General features: G+C 31.7%; 1 protein-coding gene across 1 annotated transcript in view; it reads left to right on the forward strand.

The window, feature by feature from the left end:
* Positions 1-27920, forward strand: part of CAP (Cbl-associated protein) — a gene marked incomplete at its 5' end in the record, with an annotated part of 100029 nt that overhangs the window by 20598 nt on the left and 51511 nt on the right. The window contains 2 exons of the mRNA XM_088229843.1: positions 1005-1198; positions 8817-8876. Of these exons, the coding sequence (XP_088085969.1) occupies positions 1005-1198; positions 8817-8876 (254 nt within the window). The remainder of the gene's footprint in view (positions 1-1004; positions 1199-8816; positions 8877-27920) is intronic.

Raw genomic sequence — 27920 nt, forward strand, 5'->3', positions numbered from 1 at the left:
AATAAAGGTTTTAGCTTTTCAACTTCACAAACATCAACAGATGATAGAATTGAAGGAATATAGATGTTCAAATATGGGCAGAATGGTGAATTTTACACAGTGTGTAAAGTGGCCACTTAAACCAGCCAATGACAGGTCATAAGCCCTGTGGATGCCTGGACTTCTATATTACCCTGTCTAAAATGTTCTTCTTCTCGGTTGTAATATGTTAATATTAAATCAACAATATTTTGAGTTTGTCCAAATTTTTGTAGACAAGGACTCAACTCCCTGGGGAGCTGTTTATTGATAAATTTTTGATAAATTACCTGGTCCATGAAGAAGTATAGAAATTGAAAAAAATAAAATTTTCAGGCCTTGCCTAGTATGTAGGTGAAATAATTCAATTAGATGAATCTCACCTGCATAAATAAAGGTTTCAGCTATTTAACTTCACAAACATCAACAGATGAAAGAATTGAAGGAATATAGATGTTCAAATATGGGCAGAATGGTGAATTTTACACAGTGTGTAAAGTGGCCACTTAAACCAGCCATTGACAGGTCATAAGCCCTGTAGATGCCTAGACTTCTATATTACCATTTCTTAAATGTTCTTCATCTCTGTTGTAATATGTTAATAGTAAATATTATACATTTTTCGACCGATTTCTCTCTGTTGAGATATTAATTAATAAGATAAATTAATCAATCGGGCTGTGGTCCTGTAGATACTGCTCCGGACTTACGGATCAGAGATCAGAGTTTCAAACCCCTCTCTACATCAACTTTAGCTCCCATTAAATAATGGCCCTGAAAATTAATGTTTTCAAGTGAATCTTTTAAAAACATATTTTTTTTTAATGTAAAAAAAACCACAAAGTTTAAAGGGGCAATGTGTTGTCCATTTGACCATATACCATTTAAGGTATGCGCTTTCTTCACACACGAGGAAAACAGATTAAATTTCTGTAGGACCACAGAATTTAAGTATGTTTTCTCAAGCCTACTCTTATTTTTTCCAGCGCCCTGAAAGAATCGGGCTACGAAAGCGATTCGACCCTCGTCTTTCGACGGCGAGGATTAGGTGGAGATGGAATCGACGGAGCATCTTCTCCTCTGTCTCCACGGGAGCAGCGCCAGGCCTACAGGGAAGTCCAGGCAGGAGGCGAACCACCTCTGCAAGGATTCAGGAAACCAGCTCCTGACAGACCCAAAGGTCAGTGACACGTTTGGAACCTGAAAATTAAAAAAAAAAAATCAATTGAATGATTTAAAGAATATAAGCGTTCCTTCTTTCTAATATCCTTCTCGTAATGTAAGACAGTTTTTTTTATATTTAAACTAAGTTATTGGACAAATTATTTTCGTTTAATAAAAATCCACAAAATATTGTTAATGTATCTGATTTATTCAATCCGCATTAATTTTGTTACACTTAAAGGTAAACTGTTGTAAAAAATGTTTGAACAGTGTGTGTGGATTATTTTTTATTTAACTTTTTGTACATAATGTTATTTTTACATAGGCGGGCTTATTGCCAAATGGCAATTTCTTCCAACCAACCAATAAAATAAATGTTTTATTTTTATAATTCAAGTTACAGAACATTTTTAATAGAAAAAAAGATTTAAAAGGTAAAGATATAAAAAAATAGAAATAAACGCATTTGTTTATAAATTACCTTAAATCAAAACTATTACTCAATGGGAAAAAAGAAAAAAGAGGAAAAAGGAAAGGAGGAGAGATTAAGGAAGAGAAAGAAGATGTTTCTTTTGTTACACAGTTTAAGTTTCAAGAGAGTACTTCTAAAATCTTAGCCACGCCAGCAAAAAATTGTTATAACACTTGTTGATGTATAAAGTACTATTCTGAAATTACAGATGCGTAATTCTTTATTAATTTTTTACAGTTTTTTTGCTATTTTTTCGGTTTCTCGGTAGCAAGTTTCTCATATCTTTTAACAGTTTTCTCTCATTTTCAGTTTAATCACAAAATCATACATTTTTCGCAACCATAAAACTGACAACCACATAGTTTAATTAACATTGGTTAACAATTAGAATTTAAGCGGTATTTTTGTAAAATAAGTCGACTCTAAAGAAACAAAAAATTAAGTACCCAGATACTAAAAAATACGTGGTATATTAAAAATGTACGTTCGTTGAAATGAACAAAAATGGTGGTGTGTGTAATTTAAAATGTTAGGCTCTATAATAATATCAAATTTTAAATGGTCTATAAGTAACTTTTAACTCATTTATGAATATAAATATTTTATGAGATTAATTTATAAGTTTTCCCACTAGAAATCAATAAATACAATTATTTATACTGAAATAACTACTGTGTTTATTATTATGATATTTTGCATTGTGTGACAGCTTAAATATATTTGCATGCTAGTGTCAATAACAGCATTTTGCTACATTGCTTAAACTCATTAAATAATAATTAAAAAATATCAGAGAAAAGAAATGTTGGTCATTCATTATTCGAGTTGATTTTTCGGTGTGTCACTTCCATTTGCCAAATATCTTTCTGCCATGACACATATTGTTTTATTCATGATGTAGACATAACAATTTTTATTGTAAATGTGTTTCGGTAATCGATTTTTATAACAATCAAATCAGAGCGCAACTGATGCGCGTTTGCATTTCCCATTTCGTTTCGTGTCATGAGATAATAGCACCCTTCACATCCTGCATAACATTACGGAATATTCTCTCCGCTTCGCCGGAACTATGACCAACCGTAAATGATCAAAGTCAGTGTCAGTCTATTGTCACCGCTGTCGACCAGCCAATGTGTATCATACAGCTGGTCTTCTATTGTCAAATGTGAAGGCCAGAATAACAAATTCAAACCATATTGATTATTTCTAGTCTCATCTATTCCCATTGCTTCATTAGCCATACTGTAGTGCTTGAGATAGATCGCATGCAATCACGCATCCATAATTAATTTGTTGGACTGGATACTTAACAATTACGCTTGATCTGGAGTAACGATAAAGGTGAGTGCTATTTATTTTAATAATCTCTCTGCCTTATGGTGTCAGTCTTCTGAATTTTCATCGCTTTGCTCTGCTTCGAGGTAATTATTCAATCTATTTTTCTTTAAAAAATATTAAACTTAAGCATGTTACCACTATCGCACACCTATATACTGTATCAAATAATTGCGTTCAAACAAAAATATTAGCACACACATTCACAGTTAATTGTACTCTACTATATTTAGAAACCACTGGCACGATACAATTGTAGTGCAATTAAAATTGGAAACACAGAGTAACATCACGTAAAGCCACACGTGTTCCAGCACAAGACACCAGCACGTCGCTATGATGGAAGAGAAGTTAACTGTTTTAAATTAATAAGATTTGTGTTTGTTGATCACCCACAGAAGACACGGAGATTGAATATTTCCCGCTATCGCCGACGCTCACCAGAATCCGAGTTCACAAAAACGTTCCCAAGAATATTAGTAACGACATTTTGTGCTACCCGATCACATCGACAGTGACAAATTCTCAAAAAGTGTTCGAAAATTACAAACACAACGTGCCTTCATTTTTTAGTCTAGATTTTCCAAAGATCTCAGCTTATAATCCACCCGCCCCGCCGAGAAGATTGTCTTCTAAAGCCAATACAACTTTGAAACTTGTCTCTTCTGTTACTGGGAACTCAACATCTTCGAGATTGTTACAAACGAGAAATAAACATGATACAAATATTAAATTCTTACAAGGACGACTGTCAACCAAACTTAATTCATCTTCTCCGAAAGATGTTCGTAAAAAAGATATGAGGGAAATTAAAATGAAGTCGTCTGATGGAAAGCGAATCAAAACAACAAAATCGGTGAGTGTCGTTCCCTCGCAAATTGGCAAGATTAAACCTGATTCAAAAAAGCGAACGGAAACATTCAAAGGAACGAGTAGTTTTGGATCTCCTCGACGAACGATGTCTCCCGTTGAATATGCCAGTCCTAATATAAACAGATATTTTGGTGAACCACCTCCATACAGCAGAGTAGTTATTGAAGGAGGTGCAGGACGACGCACCCCGATATCTGGAGTATTAGATCGGGGGACATCATTGGATAGAACTTTTGCCAGTGAAAAGAAGCATCTGCCTTTAAAAAGTATACGTGAGTCCCCGACTAGAGTTCTTTCAAAATCAGTAGAACTTATTTCTCCTACTGAAATCAATAAAACATTTAAAGAAAATCATGTTTCCAAATCACTTAAACCCTCTCTAACCACGCCAACTAAGCAAAAAACAAGCGCAAGCAAGCCAGAAAAATTATCCAAAAGCATTTGTAAAAATAGTGGTGATAAAAATATGAAGATTACTATGTCACCAAGAGGGAGAGATCTTCTGCGAACATCAGATAAACTCTATGGAATAGGTAAACAGAAATCACCTACTTCTTCTGAACTATCTTCTCAAACCTACATTGCTTTTGATTCACCTATTTTTAAGACGGAGCATACATTATCTAATCCAGATTTACGTAACTTGTCAAAAAAAGGTTCGAAGTCTAGTATTTCTACATCATTGAAACAAAAATCCTCACAAAGCGCTAAAAGTAAGTCATCTGATCGTGATTTTAGTACAAACCGATTAAAAAAAGTTAAAGATGAAAATGAATGTCTTAAAAATAAACCTGAAAAGTTGAACGGTAAAAAACTGATAAAAAAGACAAAAATCAATGCAGATAAATCAAAAAAATATGTCAGCTTAAATCAAATTTTAAAAAATAAAAATCAAATTGAAAACTTGCACAAGAAGGATGCACTTTCTTTTATTAACAACAACGACCACCAATTGGGTTCATATATTAAACATTATGAAAATAATCAAAGTATTAACTACAATGAAATTTACGACAGACGTGATGCCGTTATGAGCGACTCATTTTTTCAACATTTATTTTTACGTGATATACCCGTTCAAAGAGACGTAAATGACTATCATGTCACAACTGTACTGGAAAAAGCTAAAATATTCCAAAATAGTCCCGCTCCTTCCCAATCTAATAGATATTCTAACAGTTATTTATCTAACAAGAAACCTGTTAGTGAATCTAAGTTTAGAACGTGGGATAAAAATGATTTTGTTAGATCTAAGAGTCCAAGATCGATATCTTGGCCTGGTAGATTAAGTGTTTCTAATATTCGGAAATTTGATAGTTTATCAAGTGGAAGAAAATCAACTAATCCAATTGGATCCTCACTTATTTTCTCAAAAACTGACCCTCGAAGTAAGAGTGAACCACCATTTTCAAATAAGATTATACTTTCTCAAACCGTACGGCCTAAATCACCTACAGTCACAAAAAGGGAAGTGTCTCCAAATAAAGTAGTATATAAAAGACTACCATCTCCTCCAGCAAAAATGATATTCTCACAAACGTCTAGGCCTTTGTCGCCAATAGTTTTGCATAACAAAAGGAAAATACTATCAGAACCAATCCGTATGTCGTCTCCTTCGAAAATTATTTTAACCCAAACATCACGACCAGTAACTCCAGTTGTGTCTAAAAAGTTTTATTACGACAGCCGGTCCAGATCTGAGTCTCCAAATTTATCAAAAAGTGAATCTGCATATTTTTCTACTGCTGAACAGTTGCGAAGAAAGTTATCTCTATCACCCAAAAGATACATAAATTCAGTACCAAAAATGCGAAACCACTCTCCATCTCCATCTCCATCGCCCATGAGATCTCCATCTTATAGACGTATACACAGTGCTAGAATTTCACAATCCAAAGGAGCTGAATGCCTTAGTAATTTAAGAAATAAGATAATCCGTACACAGAGTGCTGGAGATGCAGAGTCTAAAGTTATAAAAGAGAATCGTTCGTTGGAACGATGCAGTTCATCTGCAGATTTAGAACGTATTAGACAACATTTAGACTATCAGGAATATATAACGGAATTAAAGCATCAAAGGACTAAATCAGAACGATTTAAGGAACTAAATAAATTTTACTCGTATCTTGAACGAATCGGAGAATTAGAAAGAACGACCTCATCTAGTGATTTACGACCCCGAAAACGAGATGAAGAAATTATAGATTTTGAGCACTGGAAATTAATTCGAGCTAAAGAAAGAGCCGAAGAAGAATTGAATAGGCTCTACAAAAAAATGAGAATTGAACAACAAGAAAAAGATTTGTTATTTTCGCCTAATGATTCTGAAAATTTGAGATGGAGTCAGAATAAGGATTGGAATTTGAGAGCTAAAGAAAAATCAGTGGAAGACCTCAAAGATCATTTTGTCAAAATGGCAGACCGCGAATATGAGGGAGAGGCTTACAAAAAATATATTTACGGAGATGCGTATACGCCTCTTTGGAGAGGTAACTCGGTTGTTAATTTAGCTACTAACATGTCCAAAAGAAATCAGCCTGAAGTAATGTCTAAATCTTGTCGTATGTCAAACAAAATTAGAGTTGAACCTACTACGACGAATATTAGAGAGCGTCTTGGAATCGGCAGTAGGCTTTGGAGTAGTCTATCCATGGATCAAGTTAGTACTTTAAAAAGTCAATTGAACTCCATTTACAGTAAAGAATATGGTTCTAGACAAAAAGAAATGACGGAAAGTAATGATGATTATGTTATTACAGTTCCTTCTAAGAATATTGACAATCGTCATTCACTTCAAGTACGATGCAACTCTTTTAGTGCGGGAGAAAATTATGATGAAATTAGTACAAACAAAACTTATAAAGCCGATTCTATTAGTTCTATTCAACACTTGCCAATGGACAAGGATTTGAAAAACTCATTTAATGTTCTTAAAAATTTATCTGAAAAAGATAAGAAAATGATTTCAATGACTTTGAGCAAAGAAGTTTTGGAGCGAGTCAAACAACACAAGGAGAATTATTCACCAATCGTGTTAGCCAAAGAAACTCGGGGAGCAACTGCTGCCGCGAGAATCAGAGGAATTTCTCACAGCCGATCTGGAACTGCAAGTCCTAGCTCATCTGCTGATCATCCAAGTGTATCAAATATAAATAGTCATAAAACATATCAGGAAAACAATCAAGATCATACAGGAATCAGAAATATGTCATACTCTTTTGGGGAAGAAATTTATCAAACGCTGTCACCCGTACGTCCATCGTCCGCAAGTGAAACTGAAACTGGAAGTTCTGACACATCTAACCAAACAGTTATATATTGTGGTAATAAAGACGAAGTAAAGAAGAAAGTAGATTTTTTCGAAAAAAGTAGACAAGACCCCGTTGGCACTGTGATATACCACGCTAGAGAAGATTCTTCTGAAGAAAAACAGGATACATGTGAACCGATTGTTGAACCGAAAATACCCTCTCCACCTCCTTATAAAGAAAACGAAGAACACCCAATGAGTAAAAAACTTAATTACTCTCAGTCGTATTCTAGTCTTAAGGACTTATTTGGAGAGACACAATTAAACAGCTATCCATCTCTCCCTTCAAGTTCATCCGCTATGCAACCGGCTACTCAATGTCTTGAACAAAAATCTGACAGTGGAAACCTTTCTTTAGTTTCTAACAACTCCGAATTAGGAAACGTTAGTCGTAGTAGAAGTCTATCACCAGATCCGGAACGATATTGGCGTGCATATTTAAGCCTCGTAAAGGCTGGCGAAGTCGGAAAATTAAAAAATAAATTTGAGCTTTCGGAGATATTAAATGAACTCGATTTTAATCCTCCAGCGCTAAAAAGGCACCAAAGTGATCCCGAAATAGTGAGAACAATATTACAACATAACTGGAAGAAACGAAATACTTTCGACGTAAAACGACACGAACGCGGCGATGTAGATAGGCTTACGCACAAATACGAAATAAATAGTCGAGGTAGAAGTCGCAATAAGAGATATGCAATGACTTCTCCAATCCCAAAGACGCCCATACGACTAGATAATAGAGATATGCCACATATTGATGTAATATCCAAACTTGCTTCTTTGAAACCACGATCATTGACTGCTCCTTCGCGAGTAACGAACGAATACCCTTCAGAATGCCCCGTAGGAGAAGTCGAACGAATTCGTCAAAGGTTCGAAAGAGAAAACACTTCTCTCTTAGGACAAATGTTTACATCTGCTCCTGATATTCACGAACTACGTGATATAGCTCCGTACCTATCTGGTTCATGGACGGCTCACAAGTTCCCAAAAAGGCAGGATAATAACAGATCTCTTTCGACATCTGATTACATTTCGGAAGATAAATACTCTCCCGTAAGACGAGATCGAACAAGACCTAAGTCTGCATCTCCTGTCAGAGTAAAAAATACCAAGCCATGCTCTATATTGAAGCCGAGCTCAAAGGTGCGTGACGTGTTTGCTGATCAAGAATTTGACCCTACGAAACACAGACCTAGGTATCGCTACCAACCGCCAATGGAAGAGACCTCCCCTCCTCGACCACCGCGACCTTCCTGGCCAGTAGTTCCCCAAACATACTCGGCAAAACCTACAGTCACATTCAAAGGTTTACAATAATTCATTTTCTAACAAATATACACACAATGAATCACGGTATATGCATAATTAGAATCGGAAATATGACTATAGACTGACTAAAAAATATTAGCATATACCGTGAAGTTTTTGCACATATATGTTTTAAATATATAGAATCATCGGTTTAATAATATTTTTATTTGAAAATGTGTGTGCTATGTTTTTTGTAAGGCTATCAATTTTTCTTATTTAAAATCTATTTGTCATTTTTTTTTTACCACAAGCATATATTTTTTTAAAACTGTTTTCTTTTGTTCCTTATTCTTTTATTCCTTTTTTGCTTGACATTTACTGTAGACCCAGAGCTGGCTCCCATCCCACCACCGAAAGGCATATCGACCAACCGTTACGATCCAGGTGAGGAATGCATATTATTTCTTAAAACATTTTCTAGAATTGTCTCAAAAACATAGCTACAGCAATGGTATGATTTCGAAATTTCAATTTAGTGATTGTAAAATTTGATTGCACGATTTTCGTTGAATGCATAGGAAATAGAACAAAATTCTTAGAAATTATTTTGCATCGTTTTTAATTTACCAGGTGGTTGAACATTTGCATTTATTTATACATATTTTAAACATATATACATAATTCATGATTTATATAATATCTTTAAAAATATACTCTACTTGACAGATTATTATGGCGATCCATAAAAAAAAGCAAAGCACATTATTTAATGCAATTCGCCACTGCCTTCACAGGTATCATATTTAAAAGGTCTTTTTTTGTTATTTTATTAGAAATTGGGACAGTTGATTTTTTCAATAACAAAACACGTGCCGTCAATCATAATAATGTAATAATGAACTGTGATAATTGAAAATCTTTGTGAACAAACCTATGTTAATGATCATTTCTACATTTGGCGGCCTCCGTGGTGTAGTGGTTAAGACGCTTGACTCACGCACGGAAGGTTCCGGGTTCGATTCCCGGTGAGAACACAAAAATTAAAATGTGATTTTTCTCAAGCCTGGGTGTTCAGTGATGTGATTCACCACTGTAATTGGGCCTTCTAGCCTGTTGTGGTGCAAAAATAAAAAAAATAATAAAAAAACAAGTACAATGATTTTTAATCACATTAATCATATGAATGTTAGGAAATGAACTATTAAAAATGAAAAAAAATTACTGGATCATTGAAATACTTCCTTATTTAAGGTGATTCTAAACATAAGTATGAAACTAATTATTCATAAATGGCGTTCTTATAATGTTTTAATGAAGAATGCCATTTTTACGTTGATTTTCAATGGAAATTTTACATAACTTGGTTTGCGGAAACTTTACAATACATTTATTGTAACAAATACCATAACAGTATAATAAAGTTTCCGCAAAACAAAGTTTTCTAAATGATCTATGAATAATTACTTTAATTTTTTCGTTAAGAACCTTAAGGCAACTTTGTAGTCAAAAATTTATATTTACGTTAGTACATATTAGTATACCGAAACCTCTTTTTACAGTCAAAAGAGGTTTCGGATGTTTGTAACAATAACTTTGTAGTTCATTGTTATATTTCAAAGAAATAAAAAAAAATACCTTGTTTTGTAAACCACTTATTTACTGTCGCAACCGACTTGTTTCGGAAATTCACGTTGCCCTCTTCTGGGTTTTATAATAAAGTGGTTTATAAAACAAAGCAATTTTATTTACTTCTTTAAAAGTGGTTTCGTTTTCGTCCTACGCAGCACCGTGTAAAAAAGGTGGTTAGATTTCTTCTATAAAAATCATTTCGGAATATAAAAAAAATATAAAAATTGCTTCTTATTAATTGTGCTTTAATATTATTTTTAAATATACCGTGACGACCATTGACATATTAATACATAGACACGCCCTATACGGTAAAATATTTTATAAAGTAGTGACACGAAAACGTACCCTGAAACGTTACTTAGTTTGTTTATTTTCACCAGAGTTACATTCAACAATCATACACATGCTACCGAAAATTATAAGATACTCATTTTTGGTAGATAAACAAGTTTGTATTTTAAAATAACAAACGATATTAATTTTTGGTGGATTCCAATGTGATTCTTTTCTTAAATTCGTTATAATTTCGACCCATTTATTTATTTTCACTGAATTTTGGAGAAACCAATAATAATATTAACTCAAACATTTATAATATTTTAGTAGCACTCAAAGTAAGAGCTTCGCAATCCTGCCGCTAGGTGTAGTATGATGACGTAGACAAAAAATTTCAATATTATTTGTTTTAAGCTTTATTAATCACTCGTGAACTAATATTTACCAATAAAAAATTACAGAATCCTTTTTACAATATTTATTTGAATGATTTTCACACGTTTTAATGACACAAGCAGGCATTTTGGTATAAGTTCTAAATGTCACGCCTGGCTAAAAAACGATTAAATACACGTTGAGCAAGACTGAGTTGTTGGGGATGAGTTAAGTGTCATCATTTATTAGGGCTCAGAGCATGTCTATGTGTATTAATATGCCAATGATGATAGTAAAATACTTTGAAAAATCGTATCAATTAGCGTATGCCTCTTTTCGCCTAGTAAATAAAAGAGTGATGTGTGGAGAATCCAAAAACGGAAAGTATAATTAGGTATATTACTATAACGTGTGTTCAATTATTATTATAACTTTATTTTTTTATCATTTAGTTTCGTATTATTTCAAAACCGTGTTAAAAAAAAGGTTCCAGTGCTATTAATTACCAACTTTATAATGTTTCCGATTTAATAAATGTCAATAATGATATATTTTCCTGAAGGAAAGACGAGTACGTCTCGAAACCGGTACGCACAAAAATGTCTCTAAGAAATTGGAATGTAATTTGAATTGAAATATGACCGTTCTGTCGGCATAAAATGAAAAAAAGGTTTTTTTTTTTTCAAAAGGAAATCTTTGCGTTTTTATGATTTATACAAATATTTCAATTTTTGGGGCAACGGCCCCAAAAAACTTTGAACGAGTTATAAATAACTCACTATTACAAAATGAGAATCAAGTTGGGGTAGAATGGGGCTCGAATCTCGGACCTCTGATCCGTGAGTCCGCAACACTTGCCACGGGACCACGACCCGATTCAATCATGGTGTGCATTAGAGGTCATAAAAAAGAACCTTTATTTTAAATTAACATTTAAGTTACAATTAACAGTTATTCTTCGAAAACTTAAACTGTTGATTGTAACTGGGTAAAAAAAAGATTTTTTATGAAAACAGCTATAACAGTCTCAGTAAGGGTAAAATCGTAGCCGTTCCCCCTGTAAAAAAAAAATAATTGTGAAACTGTTTCTTATAATAGTTTAAATCAGTATGAATTGTTACAAGTAACAGTTTAATTCAATTTAAACAGTTCAATTGATCTTAGATTTTTGTCTAAGCTCCTCTAAACTGTTATTTAGAAACCGTTTCGCGATACATTTTAATTTGTGAAACGAATATCTGTTACTGCTTCTTTTATTAATAATCGAAACGCCAATCTCTATTGTGCATAACAACTTTTGTTATTTTTGTTTGATTCGGATTTGAGCAATCTTGGTAATATAGTTATCAGATGAGAATGAGAATCATTTCACTTTAAATTTTGAGTAAGAACTCTTGTTCCGAGTTGTGATTGGTTTATTAGAGGTATTGTTGTTCCATTGTTCCGAAATTAATTTTCATGAGAACTTGTCATTTGTGCTACGAACTGGGATTATGTTGCCATGATTATGTACTGTATTAATAATATGATCATTCATTGTTCAAGCGCTATTTTTTAAATAAAATTTTCTTTATTTCCAAGTATTTCAAATTTCTAACCATTTTCAACCGGTTTTAAATAATCGTCATACAGAATAAACTATATATTTTTGTTTCATTTGTCCTAGTAATATTTTATTACAAAAATGTAAAACTAAATTCGTGAAATTACTTGTTTACGTGAAATAAAACATTTCAATATCCAAATTTATTGCAACAGAGAGGGAATCATTAAAAAAAGGGAATATGGCAGTCTAGGCATTTACAGAGCTTATGACCTGTCATTGACTGGTTTAAATGGTCACTTTAGACACCGTGTAACATTCACGATTCTGCCTATGTTCAAACATCCACATTTTCTCAACTCTTCCATCTGTTGACTTTTGTAAAGTAAAAGAAATGAAACCTTTATCACGTGGATGAGATTCGTCCGGCTGAACCAATTTACCTACTAGGCAACGCCTGAAAACTAGTAGATAAGATTCAGATCTTTTTCTTCACAAAAGTCACTAGATGGAAGAGTTGAGGAAATGTGGATGTTGGGACATAGGCAGAATGGTGAATGTTACAGTGTGTAAAAGGGGCACTTAAATCAGCCAATGGCAGGTCATAAGCCTAGTTAATGCCTAGACTTCTATATTCCCTTTTTAAAAATATTCCCTTCTCTATTGCAACAAATTAAGATCTAAATAACTCCATTGGGAGGAAATCCAGACATTCTGCAAACATTTGAGTATCCTCAAAACATTATTGTTTTTCAATTTCTTTTATTTGATCCCCAAAAAAATAATAAATAGTGAGTAAAAGTGAAAAAAACTATTTCAATTCGTACAAACAGTATTGCTCTTTTAAAGTACTTTTCCATCAATTGAAAAAAATATATTTAAAAAAATTCGATTCATAAAATTTTTCCATAAAAAATGAACACATTTTAGAACTATATTAATTCATTATTTTTCAATATTCTTGATAACGAATACAGATCTGTGAGTGAAATACCTGTAGAACCCAGGATTAATGTTTTCGATTCAATGACTACTCTCAAGAAAAAAATGAAATCAAGTGGAAATAAGTCTCCTCGTAGTGTACTCGTTGGCGCGTTCATCTACCATACTTGAGGTCCCGGGTTCGATCTCTGGCGGGTTCGACCGGAAATATTAACATTAAATACTGTTTTACGTTTTAATATTTCACTTCCTCCGCAACTGAAGCACATGACTAATCACCTTACCTTCCATGTAACGATATGATCCATGTACGCTGCAATCGGCATGCAAATGAAGTAACTTATGCACCACTTTATGTGAATAGGTACTTTTATGATGATGCAATAGATAGATATCTACCATTACGCGGAAATGTCAATGTAGACAACCCCATCATTCCTCGCTCGATACTCTATTTAAAAATAGCTAATGCGATTATGTCAACCCTCCCTTATACAGGAGGATGATTTTAATCAAGGTTTAATGCGCCTTTGGTTTTATTTTGGTCAAAAATCAAGCACGGTTTTTTTCGGTTTTTATGTACCTGCTCTTATTAATGCAGACGGCACGGCTTTTACTAAATTCATAATTAGGGTAAGACATGGTCAGGTACGGCAATACAATTTACAGTTTTCGATTCCATCGATTTAACCTCTCCGATTCTGAACTTAAAAAAACCGTGAGTTGCTGAGGAGGGTACCAGAAATACTCCAGGTTAAATGCCATAAATACAACGTTAAAAAAAATGACACAATGATTGTCATAGTAGTATTTCATAATATTTTTAGTTTTAGGTAGATCCACAAAACCCACCCGGGCCCCGATTACAGTGGAAAATTATCAGAATAATATTCAATTTCCTATAAGTGGAATCTAATTTTATCCAGGGAAATCTGCATGTTTATTATTTTAATAAAGTATTTTCGTCTGTAATATGTTTAAAAAAAAATTCAATTAGGGAAATTTTTCTGCGGATATTTAGATTTTGCTTTATTAACAATTGAAGTTACATAACTCCATTTACTTCCCATTGTAATCGGGTCCTAAGTTAATTGGATAAAGAATGTTGGATACCTACTCAAACAGTTTAATTGAGTTGAATAAAAGTATTGAAAAAATCATCCTTTATGTAAAAAAAGCCACGCTGTAATCCCTTTCCACTCGCAATGTCCGCACTAACTTCAGTACGAGGTAGAAACTAAATGGCTACCTCCGGCCCTGAACTCAATTGTTTTATTGTTTCATTAGAAACAGTTCAACTAATTCAAATGCCACTCTTTTTCACCTTGAGTGAACGTTTCTCAAATCAGTTCCTTGAAAGAGTTTGAAATTAAAACACGTGCACCTGAAAAACTAATTGAATTCGTTCACCTGGCGGTGACTGCGCGAATTAATTTGGAATGTGACATAACCGATAAGGACAGATTATAGTCATTACGTAGTGAAAAATCAGTTCGTAATCAGATACCGAAACACTATGTTTGAAATTCTATGTTTGAAAAACATTAGGTGAATTTACGTAACCTTCTAATTTATCTTTAACAAAGTGTTTGCAAACCATTATGTTTTATTTTGTCTTTCAAAAAAGTAATGTCTAAGAAAATAAGTGTTTGCTGGAACATAATGTTTTATTATAAGTTTGAAACGTGAAGTGAAGCTTATGTTATACCGCACAAGTTCCACGTGAAAGTGAATAGTTTGACTAATTCAATTAATAATTGTTATTAGAAAAAATAATTAATCTTATTTTCGAAATGTAATTTGAAAAAAGAACATGTTCGGTCCTTTTGGCACACGAATTAATTAAAAATCATTTTTTTTTTTGTGAAAACAAACAGAAAAAAAACAAACATTTGTGTTATGCGTTTAATCGTCGCGATCGCAGAGCAACGATGGATGTGTGAAAAATGCGACATCGTGTATTTTATATTTGGTTTTTTAATGGTTTTATTGAGCCTTTATTTTAATTTTATTTATTTATTTTTAAAAAAAACAACAGTTTTTATAACACAAAAATACAATATTTACAAAAAATAAGGAAAAAATCGTACATGCCTAAAGTCACTCCGTATCATTCCATTTTGATTTTTTTATTAATAGTACAATAATAATGACACAGAACATATGACATCTTTTTTTCTTTATTGTTAAATCGATTACATTCTAGGTTTTAAAAAAATAAATGTACACTCTTTATTGCAATTAGGCTTGGGGAGGTTGCTCATAATATTTTTTTTTGGTTTAAAATAAAATATAAATATATAAATCACTGAACTTCTTCATTGTCTAACGTAAATATTAGTATTTGACCACTAAATTAATGCTATAAACTTTAACAATATTTCAATTTGTTGCAACACAGATAGAAAACATTTCTAAGAAGAGAACATGGATGTTTACTCGACATCCTAGACATTGTATAGGCATTGACACTTATTTTTATCACATTTTTCTTCCGAAGAATCTTAACTCTTGTGTGACTGAGATGTCACACTAGTCTACATACTTAACAAGACTTAATGATATATCATCAGAGAGATATTTTCTTATTTTTGAAATGATGAAATTGTGTTTTTTTCAATCTTCAAATGGACATTTTACAACAGATTTGGAAATTTAAAATTACATAAATTAGCAGGGTTTTCATACCAAAAATGTTTTTCTTTGCTATGCGGAGATTGAATGTGATGCCAATACAGCAATAAATCTGTGTGAGAGAGAACACGAAGATAGAACTCATAACGAGGAAGACAGAGATGCTGTTCTGTGCCGGTGTTTGTGTGTAACAGATTCTGCCAGTTGTTGATAGTGGTGGAGGACACACGTATGCAATATGACCGGATTTATGATTTTTAATTTATTTTACTATAACAGAGCTAATTAAATATTTATTTTTATAAGTTATAGAAAAGGACTTATTTAACAGTAGGTCTCTGTGATTTTTGTTTTCAAATGCCTGAACTTCAGAATATTCCGTCTTTTGCTTGAGACAAAACTATGCTACATCACCGTGCGCAAAGGATTTCTTTACCACAGCCTTAACAAGCTTCAATTACAAAACTTTATCCTACTATAAACTTTGCTTTATAATTTCTACTATCATCCAATGTGTAAATGATTTATTTTATACTGACAAAAATCTTTGGTATTTCTCGACCTTCCGCTCGATTTTTCTGACGTCAATCATTTAAGGTTTAAATACATGAACCGTGCAAATCCGTAATCCATACTTAAATAATTTACCTACGTTATTCAACCTCTAAATATATTTTCTTTGTTTAATTAGATATTTACACATTTTAAGGATGTAAGTTCGTCTTTATGTGTTAATTATACCGATCTTTATCGTAAAACAAAAGTAGTTCCACAAATTACGCAACGTAAATATTTATTTATTCCGTAGGAGATGGTTTTTGTTTTTTAATCAACAAGAAGATATTTATTTGTTTAGAAAAAAATACTAATATTGCTCATAAACCATTCTATATTAAAACGATTTTCTACGAGATGTACATTCTTATTTTATTTTAAAAGTAAACATTTGTTTTTCATTTTTCATTTACGTTTATTATCTTTGTTTATTAAGTAAGTCTTTTTAGTTTATTCTAAAATGTAAAAACAATTCAAAAAAGTATATTGTTAATTGTCCTCAGCACGGGTAACCACCCCAGTGAGGTCACATTATTTTTATTATTGTTTATAGTTTGTAAAAGTAAAATATGAATAAATAAATAAATAAATATATTTTTTAATATTTTTTTATGTCGAACGATTCTGTTAATTTTCTTCGCTAGATCGAAATGTCTCGGTTTGGTTTGCTTTTTTCCTTATCTTAACAAACTCAATACCTAAACACACATTAGCAATATATTCACATAATATGTGGGAAAATACACATGGTGAATTTATTTATCAACATTCCAATAGACATTTAGCACGTTTAAGGCCGATTTCAATAGGCATAAGGTTTTTTAAAGAAGTTGTGTGATTATTTCATAACTAAACTGTCAATAAACAAATTTTATCTTTTAATTAATCTAGCCTTGGCCACGCATGGATTATTATCGTAGACTAATTAACTCAAACTTAAACTTCTTCTTCCTCTAGGTCTAGGTCGTATGACCTGTCTGTGACTATCCTTCCAGCTGTCTTTCCATTTTTTCGGCGGCCTTCCTGGTAATCTCCTGCTGCTAGGGTTTTCAGTCTTAGCAATTTTAGCGAGTCTCGTATCTTGGTCTCATATCTCCACATGGTCCCTCCCGCCTTCTACTTATTCCTTACCTCGGTATGTCTTCAACACCACAGGCAGACCTTATAATATCGTCTCAATTTCGATCCGATCTCTAAGAGTTCTGCCTACGATGGAGAGTCGGGTTCTCATTTCCGCCACTCTGAGAAGGATTTTAGTCCTGTTCCCTAATATCTTGACCTTACTTTCGAGTTTGTGTTGTTTTCTCCATATAGTGCCCCACAAACAGTCAGTCACAGCTGTCGCTTTGCAAGTATATGCTCGTATGTATTCACTTACCAGCTGATTAAATAAACTTGTTTTCATGTCACGTATGCTTTCCAAAAAATATATATTAAAAATTCGCAACATATTTCGTTCAACTTATTATTCGGTAAATAACAGATTAAGTTTTTAATTTAATTTGTTGCAACAAAGAGGGAAAACATTTTTGAGAAGGGAATATTGGAGTCTAAGCATTAAAAGGGCTTATGACCTGTCATTGGCTGGTTAAAGTGGCCATTTTACACACTGTGTAACATTCACCATTCTACCAATGTTTGAATGGGAGTCTATGCATTTACAGGGCTTATGAATAAAAAATTGAAGGGATCTAGATGTTCAAATATGGGCAGAATGGTGGATGTTACACAGTGTGTAAAGTGGCCACGTAAACCAGCCAATGACAAGTCATAAGCTCTGTAAATGCCTAGACTCCCATATTCCCTTCTCAAAAATGTTTTCCCTCTCTGTTGCAATAAATTTAAATATGAACAACTCCCTGTTGGAAAATCCAGCCAGTCTGCAAGCATTTGGCCATGCTCAAAACATTGTTGATTTAGTTTTATTTAACCTTTCCCTCACTAATCATCCAAAAATTAGACATGATCCGAACGGGGGACCAAACGACCCCAGTGCCTACTTGTATATAGCGTCAGGAGAATAAAACGTTGGAAGTGTTTATGACCGTGCTATAATTTATTCATGTTTTAGCACAAACATATTTTACTCATTCGTGTATTTTATTCATTTTTTTTAGTAAAATTGATCCTAGTATTATTTACGTCTTTTTTTGTTATATTAATTAAAAAAACAGTTATTTTAAAATTAAATAACAAAAACAGATTAATGCTTCTTTCTATTAATTTCGCGATTGCAAAAAATTAACCGCAAATAGCTTTAATAATACTTAAGTTATCGAATTAAAATCGGGCTATGGGGGATTCAAATCCCCCCCTTCGGTCCATCTAGGTTCATACAGTGTAATCAAAATCGTTTTTATCACTGACTAATTTGGATCCTACAATATTTTATCTGTATTGATTTTACGTAAACTACGTTTTTAGCCATAGATCGAAACCAGAAATATCTCAATGCGTCATCCCAGTTAAAATTTGCAAATATATTATAATTTAATTCCTAAATATTTATAAATGATAACGTTCTTACTAAATTACTCGGAACAATATGATTTAACTTAAGTTTGTCGTTGCGCTAGCTACTAATTATATCATAATGTAATGAATTAGTTTAAAAGCTCTTCATTTAGTATACCAAAAAAAGCCAAAGTTTGATTTTACGTCAGATTAAAAAAAACATGTATGCAATTCCCATTTTATCATATTTATCACGTTACCTAAAATTTTTGTACTTTTTTTTTCTTATTAAAGTTTTAATAATATGTCAATAAAACACCCGTTTTCAAAATTAGGAACTTCAGCCCTACGGGAAATTGGATACAAAAAATGTTTTCTTACGCGGGGTAAAAATTAGAGCATTAAATTGTACAGCAAAGTTTCTTGAAAATGTACGGAAAAAATAATAATAAATATTTTGATAAAACCGCACTCATTTAAATGACGTCACTGGTTCATGTGAATCAACCTGTAATCTAAGAGCTATGGAAGATTTCCAGTCTGCTTGTCGCTTCTGGACCAATGGGAAGAACTGAATGAGAATAAGCGGAAATGAACCTCTGACGTTACACGCGGAGTTATTTCAAAATTACAAAACTTTGAAAAATCGTAGCGCCGATAATACGATATATAAAAATTAAAAAAAAAAAAATTTACCGAGTTTAACAGTCTATTAACAAATATTTTTTTTTTTAAAACCACTGAACTTCCTCATTGACAGCCGTACAAACTAAAACGGAAATCTGTCTGTGAAAATAAATATTTCCGTTTCTATGATTTACCGAAATCTAGTTTTCGCATAGCAGGGTTCGAACCTCAGACCTCTGAGTTGTTAGTTTTCGACACGAATCACTGGATAAAAATCCTATTCTATAACAGTTATTTAGCTCGTATCCTCATTAAACGGTTTTTATCCCTGTTTGTTTATTTTTATATTGTATTCGTATATTTTTCTATCAAAATTAGAATGAATAATGGATTATTTTTTGCTTTTTAATTAGTTCACGTTTGACAAATAATTTTTGCGTGTTAATTGATTGAACAAACTATATTTAAAAGTGCTTTGGTGTAAAGTGTTCAGAATTTCAAAGTGTTTGAAAGGAATTTTTCAAAATATTTTTTTGTGTGTAGTGCAGAAGAACGTTAAACTATTGTTAAGATGTCAGTAAGTGGTAGCAGTGACGCCTACACCTATAAAGATATCATCTCCAATGGTTACTATAGCACTGTTCCCAAGTCCTTCAGTAGTGATATTACGGACCGGACATTGGCTAGACTGCAGTACCTTGGTTTGGACGATAAGGCATCCCGAACTAGGGACAGGGATGAGAACAACAATGCATTCCAAAGGCGGTCTATGCCGACATCTTCCATGAGGGACGGAAGACTATCAGCGTTACCTGTGTTATATGGGCCAAAACCTTATCGTTAGTATTCCTTCTTTAATACCCTTCGTAAATGTTCAGGATAGACAAACAATGAACTATTTATATTACATTTAGTTATAAAAAAATAAACATATGTATGTTTTCTAAAGTTTGAATCGGAGATAAACAAAAAATAATAATAAAAGACTTACACGTTTTTATTATACGTTAAGAAATACAAAAAAAAAAATAGACTTTGTTTTTAGCCACATATGTTTTTTTTACCGTTATTTTTTCTTAAATATTTTTTTTTTTTAATATTTGAAAAAATAATTTAAGAAAAAGCTAAGGACATTTACGCATATACACATCAAGAACAGAGAAAAAATTGCATGAAAAAAATGTTTAATATCGACTTCTTATGGGACCCAGAACCATTCAAAAATCCGCAAAAGCTCCCGGTTTTATCTCCCGTATTCGAAAATGCGGTATACAAACAAGATATTTATTATGAAAAAGTAACGAAACAGAAAATTGAATTCTGTTACTTTTTATTTTTTTAAAAATCGGTTCAGTTTTAAGAGTGCTGGAAACAGGACAATAAAACCTCGATTTTTTATATTTTTAGGCGTAATTAGTCCGACGTGCAGCTGTCTTTATCGCTCAATATTCGCGGAAATTTTTTTTCTTTATTTTTTAGATTCCTCGCAACCATAGAATACGTTAAGTCACATTCTATTCGGGTATCCTATTATATTATATTTTTAGGTGATAGTGATTTTGTATTAGTCTGCAATATTTAACAATGAGTGTGATAGTAATATATTACAATTTTGTTATCACTATCCACAGCTTGCCATGAAAAAAATATTTAATTGAAATTTTGAATAATTGTCTTTAATGAAGTTACAAATTAATAATTAAAGCTAATTAATAAAGCTGTCGTATTTCTGATTAATTTCACAGAAAGCAATACCCGTATTTGTTGTTTAAATTTGAGTAAATATCTAGAATACCATATTTTCTTCTCCAAAATGTTCTCCATTTCTGTTGCAATATATGTCAATTGAATTTTGCTGCCGAATTTTTTTCGGTCAATCATTTGAATCTTTTTGTTTTTTCTGTTTACCTATATTTCATCACTGTTAATTATTATTCTTCTTTGAAGGTTATGTTAACAAAAAACGTAATATTTTTTAAGCAGTATTTGTTTACTAATAGGTATGTAATATTATGATAACTGGCTTTTACGTTTTTACACCTCGAGAATGCAAGGTCACATATCCACGTTTGATCACTATTATGTGACTCATCAATTTTATATCTTATTTAAGTATAAAATCACTGTTTTCGCTATGCTTGAGAAAAGTTTTTTTATTTTTTTTTTACAAAAATATGTACTGTTAAAAACATGATTATAAATGTGTTATTAATACTGTGGGTTTATGTTATTTTAAACACTTTAACTCAAGTTCCATAAAAGTAATAAAATATTGCAGAACAGTTTATGATCAGTGTGTATTCAAAATTTCATAAAAAATATCTGTTATTTTAGATGTTTTCAATATAAATATAAATATTTTTTTTTTTTCTTTTACGATTTTTCCCGCGGCCGGCGTATATTTTTGCATTGAAGCGAAGCTCACTTAAAATACAATTGTTGTCAACATATTCCAACATAGATGAATAACATTTTAGAGAAGGTAATTCAGAAGTCTAGGCATCTACAGGGTTTATGACCTGTCATTGGCTGGTTTAAGTGGCCACTTTACACACTGTGTAACATCCACTATTCTGCCCATATTTGAACATCTATATCCCTTCAATTATTTATTTTATTTAACACTTTAGATACATATACAGTTTATATACATATAAGAGCGGGCATATTGCCTTAAAACATTTAAGTTTGTAAGTGAAAATTCTTGATGGAAACTCATTGTAATTTATTATATAAATAAAAGACGAGTGATAAACGAGTAAAAAATAAAATACTTAAACTCATTGAAATAGAATTGTATCAATTCATTAGTAAACCCAATTTTTTTAAATTTAATTTACTTTCATATAATTTTGAATTCTCTATCCTTACCTTTGTTTTGTATAAATACATCGAACTCCTTAATAAAGATAGCAGTCTCGAAGATGTCACGGAAGCGATGAAACCGGTCACTGGATATTCCAAATTTGTAGATTAAAGTATCACTCGTCTTTTATTTATATAAAAAATATTGCTTTAAGGCAATATCTTCTTACCTACCCAAACCGTTCAGTTTAAGAAAATTACAAGTACATTTCTTTCATCTGTTGATGTTTGTGAAGTTAAAGCGCTGAAACTTTTATTTGTAATATGTACTATTATGTTAATATAAACAGCTTCCCGGGGAGTTGAAGCCAGTCCATGTCAACGAAAATTTGGACAAACTCAAAATATTGCTGATAATTGTTGTCATGAAAGTGTTTATTTCAAACCCTTTTTTCATTGTTATCAATTCCCTATCTGCACATGGTGCATAGAGTACTAAATCGACACTTCAAATGCAGCATATCTAGATCATTTTTGCTACATGAATGGAAGGGTAACCAGTTTTACACTCCAGGTCATTCCAGAAACAATTACATATTTGAGTGAAGAAACACCATTGAAAGCAATTTCGCGTTTACCCTGCTAAAAATTGCACTATTTTTACAAGAAGAAAAATCGAAGATATTATTAAAGACGGAGATTTTTGAGGAAGAGAATATAGGTCAAACACCGTTTCCTTTTCTTGCATACATTTTTTCACGCGCGGACGTCGATTTTTGATTTTTTTCTTTCTCGATCATCCTAATTTTCTGCGTCACTCAACATTTGCATCGCAAACCTTTTTAGCCCTTTTTCAAGACACCTATTATGTAGGAATTGTGTTGCATTCCATTGACAAACCCACGAGTACTTATCTGACACGCCCATAAATATAATAGTGTATCCCATTCAGTCATTACCATACAAAACCATTGTCTTATTGTCATTTCATGCGTTTTTATTCGTACTGGCCGAAGAATAAGACGTCACGTGATCTCGTGACGTTCACAGAGTGCGCGCGCAGTATCGGAAAATTGGCGGGAGAAGGCACTCACATCTGACAGCTGTTTGAAAATAGAACCTTCAGTGTTCGCTGTCTCAAAGCAACCTTAAGACGCGTTTCGACTCGGAGAAAAATTGCTTACTGGACGATTTGAAATATAAAAACTAAAATATTTTTCATTATAAATTATAAACTAAAAATTTGTGAAATAAATATTTTAAAGCAGGTTATTTTATTGGGATTAAGTTAGACGTTGAATTTAATAACAATAAAAAAATATCACAACCTTTTAAAATGATCGTGTTAAACAATTTAGAAAACTGGCGACACTTGGTGAGTTTTTAAAAAATGTATTAATTCGTTTTTTTTTATTTTTTCATAATGAAATGACATTTCCGTTTTTATTATTATGAGTAGTATATTTGGTAAATTTTTACACTGTGGCTTTTTATAAATGCATATGAAATTACTTTTGCGTACCTAATGGTGCATAGGGCACTGTAAGGGTATACCAACCACAGGGTATCTTGTTTTTTTTTGTTACATAACGGGAAGATCTTTCACTCAGCTGCCAGTACTGGGGCTTTGAAATTTTCTAGTATGAATTTAAAAATAAATACTTTACGTTAAACATGTCAGGAATTGAACCCAAGACCTCTCGTATGATAGGCAACGCGCTTACCATTAAACCACCGACAAATATTTCCTTTTTATAAAAGTCAGTCGACAGGCTAACAAAGCTCTTTTGAAATTTACCTTAACAGTATTAACATATTACAACAGAGACGAGAAACATTTCGGAGAAAGTAATATAGAAGTCTAGGCATTAGGTGGTTTAAGTGGCGACTTTACACACTGTGTAACATTCACCATTCTGCCCATATTTGAACATTCATATTCCTTAATCTCTTTCATCTCTTGATGTTTGTGAAGTTAAAGAGCTGAAAGCTTTATCTATGCGGGTGAGATTAATCTAATTGAATAAACAGTCTTAGAAACTGTTTAAATTATCTTTAAAATGTATTTACTCGTGATAAATTAATTTTAGTATGTGTTCTTTATTTGAAATGCAACTTATTAGGTGTTCAAATAAGTTTGATCAGAACAAGATGACACCGCAACAAAAAAATTGCAACAAATTAGTCAATAATGTATTTATTCTCCTTCACTTAAATTGGTCAATAATTCATAACCGTGCACTACGAAAGTAACGCGCGCAGCTTTACCAGATTGAACTTAAAAAAAGAGGTGTCGAAATTGCTCACTTTTGTCTACTTGACATTCCATTTCGAAGGCTTGCAATAAAATAAAATAAAATTTGTAACATAAAGTTCTGTGGAAAAAATAAAGTATCTCAGGGTCTACTTGGATAGATATTTAAATTTCAAAACACAATCTCAATATGTAACAAAAAAATGTATATTTGGGAAGATTACGAAATGTAATAGATATAAAAAGTATTATTCTTATATATAAAACAATTATATGTCCACACATAAATTACTGTTCTTCCATTCTTTTTTATGTAATGAAGGAGAAATTTAAAATATACAATAAAAAATAAAATATTCATTTAATTTTAAAAATTTTTTTTTTTCAATTTTATTAAAAGTTTATATTAGTTTTTAAGATGTTATGAACTAACTTAATAAAGCATACATTATTGATAAAAACACACACAATATATTGTATAGCAATTTTTTTTTCAAATGACGCCTGTACCCTTACACCTTGTACACCTTAACCATTTTATTTTTGCTTTTAAAACTTTTTTTTTATTTTGGAAAAATGCGGACGCTACTTGAGTTAACAATTAATTTATTTCGTTTATAATTATTCATTCCCAGTACATTTTCTTCATTCATCTTCGTACAAAATGTAGATAACAATCGTGAATGCATAATGAGTACCATAGAACTATAATAGTCCAGAAACCGCGTACGCGCATCAAACTGAAGCAGACTAAACTACTCATAAATGAGTAGTTTTACGTTTTGGCCATTAGTTACTCTGTAGATGTCGCTTAGTACGCAACTGCTGATTTAAATTCAATTATGCTGTGTTGCGTCGTCCGTAAGTGTCAAAATACTCCTGGGATTAAAAGGGAATACGGCGGGATCACATTTCAGGTGTAAGTAGCGAATTCACAAATAATATTATTCAAATATTCGATTATTTTACCGTCTGTCATATTGTTAAATAACACAAAGCAGACATTTTTTTAGTCTTGCCAGGGTTGTCGATTTTTTTTACCCAGCTTTCTATTGATAAACCTTCGTATAACATTAAACGGTATTGATTTATTTAATTTATTTATTTATATTTATTTATTTAAAATTTCAAGTACAAACAACAAGTACTTTGGCGGACTAATTGCTTAAACCAATATCTTATTTATTTAACTTTTTGTACATAATGTTATTTGTACGTTGGCGGACTTATTGTCAAATGGCAATTTCTTCCAACCAACCAATAAATTAATAGATTTATTTATTTAATTCAAGTTACAAAACATGTTCAATAGAAAATAAAAATAAAAAGGCTGAAGATATACAAAAATATAACTTACTTAATTTGTATACAAATTGCAATTAAAAAAAAAAAAGAGGAAAGAGGAAAGGAGGAGAGACTATGGAAGAGAAAGGAGATGTTTCTTCAGACGTGATTTAAACAGAGATAATGTATACAATTTTCCAGCCAACTAAAAAACAGACTGGTCAAAAGAAGAGATTGGTCAAAATTTCGTACTAAAAATACAAAAATATATGTATATTAAAAGATACATGCACATGTTAAAATAAAATATTTTAAAAAAAACTCATTAATTAAAAATAACAGCTGTTCTTCAATTGAGAGATAAGGCTTGCACATATTAACATGAATATTTTTTGTTTACATTATGTTATAGGTACGTATTAAATGATGGGGAAAATGTGGGATCAGATAATAAGTTATCTTATATTTGTGTTATGATAATAAATTCATCGCGGTCTGGTAACATTTCGCAGTCACTTCACGCATGCGCGTAGACGGGATGTCAGATTTTTGGACGCGGTGCGATGTATGTGATTATGATTCTACGCGCCTTCTGGTATATTTTATAATTCTATGATGAATACATTTGCAATGATAATGTCTGCCATAAACGTAGGAACTTAAGATAAATTCTAAATTCCCCACAAATAATAATCGCTTTACTTCCATTGTCTGTGTGGTTCTGTTAACCGTAAATGCATTCACTTATCGGAACAAAATTCAAGGTCTAGGTCTGAGAATGCCTTTTTGAGTGGTTCTCATGTCTTATCATAACTTGAGTAGTATCAATGATCATTGTCTCGCAGCTCGTGGCGTCTACTATATAAAGCTAATGTTTACTATTCGAGAAACCGGTATTGATATAAAAACAAGAAATAATGACTCCAGAGTCATTTTAATCGTGACAAATAAAATCGTAACGGTCTTCGGAATTTGAAAGGTATTTTCAATGGTATTTCCTAAAACATTTTTAATTAAGTATACCATATTTGTTTTAGCGTCTAATGTAATATAAGTATATTTATTTTAGAAACCGACAATATGTAAAGAAAACTATCAATTGATTTTTGCTATAAAGTTCTATAATTGCGCTAAATATGTAAAAAAACGATGTTTTTTAGTTTAATATTAAGAAAAAACACCGAGAAAAAATACAACAAAGTGGCCATAACGAATTTTAACAGTCCGGAAACCGAAAACGTTAGTTAGTTCAATTAAATAAACTTAAGAAATTTAACCGAAGAAGATATTTATACCAATGTAATTAACTAAATAAATATAAATTATTTCCAGAAAACCGGTTTTGTGCTCAATAAAATGAATTTATGACACCTTCAAAAAACAGAAAGTAATTGAATTTCTCCATATATTTATTTTATTTTATTTATTTATTTTATTTAATTTTATTTTTCTCATAAAAAAAAAACACATTATGGAATTTATACAATGGTTACAATATGCCGGTAGAAATATATACATTAAATGTGTTTCAATTACATTATGAGTATAACTTTTACTATAACATAATATTTACTCTAAGTACTAGTTTTAATCACAAAAAATAGTGTATCCGTTTTATTGTTGTACATGTTAGTGACGGAGAGTATATATATTTAAGGTGTGTGTATATGTGTATTTATGACTTTATTTCATTCTTTTAAACAGTGGGTATTGCGAATTATTATTTATTTGTTTTTAAATTGCATTTGACTAGTTGCATAAGCGAGGTTTACAAATTATAACATACATTTTTTTTATTTTTTTTAATAAAAGAAATATTTGCGTTCTTATGATTTACCCAAATATTTAATTTTGAGGGCCATTTTCAACGAGCTTTATTAAATGCAATATTCACATTAAAAAAAGTATTCACGCATTATTGTTTTATATTAGGTTTCGTTGGTTTTAGATTTGTTCAACAATTATGGGAAGTATTGTATTTTAAGTTATTGATACATGTAATATACAAATATACACCACACTCTCAGGAATTGTTTAAACTCATTTCGGGGAATAAGGAATTATTTATAAATTAAGTTTAAATAATAGTAAAATCGTGGCATGATAC

The sequence above is a fragment of the Micrasema longulum genome, unplaced genomic scaffold (assembly GCF_059751315.1).
Source record: "Micrasema longulum isolate JH-2025_06_02 unplaced genomic scaffold, ASM5975131v1 h1tg000718l, whole genome shotgun sequence".
Classification (NCBI taxonomy): domain Eukaryota; kingdom Metazoa; phylum Arthropoda; class Insecta; order Trichoptera; family Brachycentridae; genus Micrasema; species Micrasema longulum.